This window comes from Pteropus vampyrus, unplaced genomic scaffold (assembly GCF_000151845.1).
Source record: "Pteropus vampyrus isolate Shadow unplaced genomic scaffold, Pvam_2.0 Scaffold802, whole genome shotgun sequence".
NCBI classification, from domain to species: domain Eukaryota; kingdom Metazoa; phylum Chordata; class Mammalia; order Chiroptera; family Pteropodidae; genus Pteropus; species Pteropus vampyrus.
This window is the reverse complement of record NW_011889583.1, coordinates 68,751-74,727: the sequence shown is the minus strand read 5'-3', so window position 1 is coordinate 74,727 and position 5,977 is coordinate 68,751. Positions and strand designations below refer to the sequence as shown.

Here is a 5,977-nt window from a genome sequence, read left to right as displayed (position 1 = left end):
TCTCTTACACCTTCATACTTAGAGCTGTGCTGAGACTCAAGGCGGTGGGTGCCATGACCAAGGCCCTAAGCACATGTGGCTCCCACTTCATCCTTATTCTCTTCTTCAGTACCATCCTTCTGGTCTTCGTCCTCACTCACGTGGCTAAGAAGAAGGTCTCCCCTGATGTGCCAGTCTTGCTCAATGTCCTCCACCACATCATCCCTGCAGCCCTCAACCCCATCGTTTATGGAGTGCGAACCCAGGAGATTAAGCAAGGAATCCAGAGGTTGCTGAAGAAAGAATGGAAATAAGGACAACCGGACCTCTGAATTCCTAAAATAAAATGGCTTAAAAATCAGTTAATGAAAAATTGAGTTGAAGCTCATAGCTCAATAATGTAAGTTCAAGGAGAAAAGTAAGTTTATTTTCTGATACAGTTTCTGATTATAGCTCTCTTTTAAAAATCCAATGCTTTTCCCAAATGTCTGTCATTTCTGTGATTTTTAATGCTTATGATTCTATTTTGTCTAAAATGTAGCCGCCAAAGAGAATCAATTCTATAGTAGAGAAGTAAGTTCTAATTAATACAGTTGCTATTTCTGTATATATAATTAAAAATAACTGCATATGTTTCCTTGCTTGCTTATTATTATTGTTATTATTATTATTAGCTTAGTTACATAATGCAGTTGTGGAAAGACAACAGTATTTTCAATGTCACCCTGAATGATGACAAGTAACTAGTATCCATAAGCAAATCTCTTTCAGTTACCTCCAACCAGGACAATAACTTTTTTCTTCTAATTTTGATCAAGCAAAGCATTTGTCTTATTATGTGCAACTCTCAAAAGGGTAGAGCTCTTGTATGAATTTCTCACATGTGAAGAAATGAGATTTACTGGATTTAGGAGAAGGAATTATTATATAAAACCTCTTCTTCAATGTCTTCATTCTATTGTCTGTACTTGAAGTTTCACCTTCAGGATTCATGATGACTCAGTCTGCAATATGTATATAGGGCTCTGCTTCGGTGTACTAATATGTAACATCATCAGAAAATGTTCCAGTAATGACATTGAAATATACTAGGGCATGTTATTAATTCCAGAAAAACTTTCCAAGCAACTGCTCTGGTACAGGAACTTTGTATGAGCTCAAAGGTATGAAGATGCACAGAACAAATTTTCAATCATTGACAAACTCATATGTTTAGATAGACTATAAAACAATCTAGACCCTATAATGTTGAAGAAATGTTTTCTTCTACATAGAAAGAAGTAGAAATAAGTACTGAAAATGACTTGAAAATAAGAAAAAGCCTGAGATGATGAGTTAGAAGTTTTGCACTCTAGGTCTTGCACAACCACAAATAGGATGTGTGACATGGAACAAATTAGCAGCCTCACTGAGTTCCAGAGTCCTCATCTGTCACATGAAGACAGTGAACTAATTATTTTAAAACATATACCTAGTTCTAAGAGTCTATGAAACTATGTCCTACCTTAAGATAGGTATCACTCATGTTGAGTCTTTTTTTTCCGTATTCCTTTCCTTTAAGCATAGACATAGACACTTCTCACATTCCCTCATGACAGCTGAAAGTAAATGGGAAATTTGAATATTGTACCAGGATCACTTTCAAATACTACAATTTTTTTATTTTGTTCACAGGTCAAAATCCAAGCTTTACTGAAAAATTATTTATACATTCACATCATTTACAGGTCCTAGCCTGCATTCACCTGCCTATAACAAATTCTCCATCCAGTAATGAAAAAGAAATCAATCTTAAGCTTCTGATGGTCTTTCGATTCACAACTGTTGAACTCCTATTATCATCTGCTTAAAAATGAAAATACATTTATATTATTCTAATAATAAACAATAATACTAGGTAAAAATTTTATTTACGTAATATGCTCTCTAAAATATAGACCAGTATGGCCAACTAAAATATCACTCTTGTAAATGTTACTATTTTAGAAGGTCTTAATTCAACATATTTATAACTAAATAGCAATGAGAAAGATTCTTAAAATAAAATAGGATCTACTTCTAAAGCAAATTTAATCAACTGCTATTATAAAATTGATAATGCTTGTAACCTCTAAATGATATTTTCCAACAGCTTTCCATCAATACTCTAAAAATTATGAGATCTGCTAGTGACTCACATCAACTTACTTCAAAGCAAACACAGATTTTTTCAACAAAATGGCAGAATGAAACAGATGAAATGGCTTCCCAGAACTAAGGAATTTATCACAAGCTGTTTCTATTCAAAGAGAGTCTTGAAATTTTTAATGTTATTTAAAACTCTGCATTTTTTGTCTACTATAATTTTTTTAATGTGGGAAGAGAAATTCTGGCTTGCTTTAAAAATGTATGTCCAATTTCTATGTGAAAAACACAATAGAGAACAACAATGACTGTCTCCCACTCGAGATAGGTGATATGAATTAAGATTTTCTTCAGCTACTGATGTCAAACTCAGGAAAATGAATTTAAAAAGCAAGTTAATTGGATAAAAACTTTACTCTAAAAAATCAACCATAATAATAAATAAAATTTCTCTTAAAAGGAAGCCAAGGGAGTTAGGGTGGATTCTCTGCACTAAAATAATGAGAAAGCAGAGCATATAATATTTGAAAACAAAGTGAAAAGATTAAAGTGGTAGAAGTCTTATTGATTAATTTCATGCATGTCAAAAAGACCCGGAGTCCTGCAATGACAGGACTGAGGCTGAAGATGAGCCATAAATAAATCTAGGAAAATGTTATCCTTAATTAGTTTTTATTAGTGAATAATAAGAAATATTAACAATAGGGTAAGCAATGGTTGTTCATGTTGAGTTTATCAGAAAGAAACAATTATAACATATTTTTATCTTAAGTTTAAATCTTACCTTAAACATATTTTCACAATTTCATATATCAGCATTTGAAATGAGCTGATTTTAATTTTTTTTTAAAAAAGTTTAAGGCATAAGAGATACAGAATGCTTTACAGACTAACATTCTAAAGGAAACACAAATAGTAAATCCGGCCCTCTGAACCATGAGACAATTATCCAGATAATGTTAACATGAAGGATTTGTTGGTAATCTTAATATTACTAGGTAGATGCATCAGACTGATATCTTAGGGGACATTTCAACTGACACTGAAGATTGATCTGAAAATATATTTCAGAATGCCTTCAGAGCATGGCAGTGGCCTTACATACTGAAATTTGTGACCAATTTTTTAAAAATATAATATGTATTCAACACCTGATATGTGCTGGATACATCAAAATCTAGAATTTAAGGATAGGGACATAAGCAAAAAAGACAAGATCAAGGTACATTTCAAGGTACAAGATCAATCATTAAATATGTAAATTAATAAATAAGAAAAAAAGAATGGTATAATGTGTTAGAATGATCTGAAGTAGGAGAAGAAAGCCATTTTGGTTGTAATTATTAAGGAGGTACCCTCTGTAGAGGTGACTTTTGACTTATGCATGTTGAGAAGTTAACCATTTGAACATATAGGATAAAACTCTTGCAATCAGATGGAACAATAAATACAGAGACCTAAGCTGAGAACAAGCAGAAGGCCAAGAAGTAGTGGCCATTCCAGCGGTGAGTGGGATACAGCCATGGGAGGTTAAGGCAGAAGTCCAGAGCAGTGGTCACTGGGGAGATCTGACTGTAGGTAGCATAACCTCTGGTTCCAAACAAAGAATTGGCTATGAGAAGGTGACTATCATCCTAGAACCGGCAGAAGACTGAAGGTTAATGTAAAATAATAGAATGGGAATGGATTAGAACTAAAGCAAGAACCCAATCTTAAAAACCAGAGACATACAAAAGAAGAAGTTGGGGTTTAAAGGCCATATCCTACCCTTGTAATGTTACTAGAGAGGGAATGATACAATGCAGAGACATTACATCTTGGGCAAGTTAATTGGAATCATGCTCAACACTAAAGCATTCTCTTCAAATATTGATTGATTGCATAATTTCATCCTCATTATCCCTAAGCTGGATGCCGCTGGAGGCAGATCTGAGCCAAAAGGCAGAAGATCATTGAATCTGGCTGGGGTAGCTGTAAATAAAAGAGACCTAAAACAATTACCTTCCCCATATACTCTATAGATTTTTTTCTTGTGATTAGAACTTTCAAGATCTACTCTCCTCACAACTATAAAATATGCAATATGGTATTAATAACTATAGTTCCTATGCTGTACATTTCATCTCCAGATCTTATTTAGTTCATAATTGGAAGTTTGTATCTTTTGACACTCTATACCTATTTTGCCCACCCCCAAGCTCTGCCTCTGGCAACCATAAATCCAATCTGTTATTTGTATCTGTAAGTTGCGTTTTTGTTTTGTTTTGTTTCGTTTTAGATTCTACATGTAAGATCATGTAGTATTTGTCTTTCTCTGTCTGACTTACTTCACTTAACATAATACCCACAAAGTCCATCCATAATGGCAAGATTTCATTTTTTTTTATTTAGCTGAATGTTATTCCATTGTATAGATACCACAATTTCTTTATCCATTAACCATCGATGGATACTTAGATTGTTTCCATATTTTGGCTATTGTAATAATGCTGTAATGTACATGGAAGTGAAGATATCTTTTTGAGCTAGTGCTTTGTTTTCTTTAGATAAATTCCCAGAAGTGTAATTGCTGGATATTCATCTGAAGAAAACAAAACTATTTAACTTTTAGCTTTTTGAAGAATCTCCATATTGTTTTCTAGAGTGGTTGTTCCAATTCACATTCCCACCAACAGCGCATAAGAGTTCCCTTTTCTCCGCATCCTTACCAACACTTTATTTCTTATCTTTTTGATTAATAGCCATTGTAACACGTGTGAGGTGATATCTAATTGTGGTTTTGATTTGCATTTCTTTAAAGATTAGCTATGTTGGGCACCTTTTCTTGTACTCGTTGGCCATCTGTATGTCTTCTTAAGAAAAAGATCTATTAGATGCCCATTTTATAATCAGATTATTTGAGTTTTGCTATTGAGTTATATGAGTACATTTTATATTTTTATATTAAACCCTTCCAATTCTATGGGCTGCCTTTACATTTTGTTGATGGTTTCCTTTGCTGTTCAGAAGCTTTTTAGTTTGATGTAGTTCTGCTTGTTTATTATTGCTTTTGTTTCAAATCCAAAAATGTATTGCCAAAACCAATGTCAAGGAACTTATCACCTATGTTTTTGCATCTTTTTAAATGTTATTTTAAAGTTGTATCCTTTATTTTGAATATAAGAAGTCCATTACCCTGTTAATTTATGTTAATGAATGCTTTTATTTTTATAAAGAATGCATACCTTTTTTAATGTTTAATGTGTTTAATGTTAAACCAACACATGGAATTTCATCAACAAACAGTACTGTATTTGGATCCAGACTCCATAATCCAGATGTCACATAGTAGAGCTAAAAGTTTTGAGGAAGTCAAAAGTCATTTATTAATTAATTTAAAAGCACTCACCATTGTGCCAGGCACAATGCTAGAGGTTGAAGATAAAGAAAAATTCAATGCAGTTTCTGACCTTAATGAGATCACAGTCTACGGGGAGTGACAAACAATTAGGGATCTGAAGTAACTAACATTTGAACAAGTTTCTTGAACAAAGGAATAGAAATGAGAGGATAATTCATCAACTTCGCACCACATGTCTAACTGGGATTTAAATACTATCTATACCTTTATGATTCAAACTTCTGTCTCTAGCTTGGCCCTGACCCATAAACAGTGCCATATGTCCAGTCACTTGCTTTTCCTTCTTTGTTTGGATATTTAATAGTTATTGCAATAATACAGCCATTTGGGGGAGTTTGGGATAGAAATTGAGTTCAGTGTCTAAAGCCAAACTTCTGATATCACATATAAAACTAGATTCTCAGTTATTAGCAATTACACTTTTCTAATTGCCCCTGGAAAAAAAGCTTTGGAGTGTCCTTTACTCCTCTCCAC

General features: G+C 33.4%; 1 protein-coding gene across 1 annotated transcript in view; it reads right to left on the bottom strand.

The window, feature by feature from the left end:
• Positions 1-65: 65 nt before the first annotated feature.
• Positions 66-5,977, bottom strand: part of LOC105309618 (olfactory receptor 56A4-like) — an 8,143-nt gene continuing 2,231 nt past the window's right edge. Inside the window, exons 3-5 of the mRNA XM_011385787.1 lie at positions 5,328-5,436; positions 3,918-4,074; positions 66-315 (exon numbers count right to left, since the gene is read on the bottom strand). Of these exons, the coding sequence (XP_011384089.1) occupies positions 66-315; positions 3,918-4,074; positions 5,328-5,436 (516 nt within the window). The remainder of the gene's footprint in view (positions 316-3,917; positions 4,075-5,327; positions 5,437-5,977) is intronic.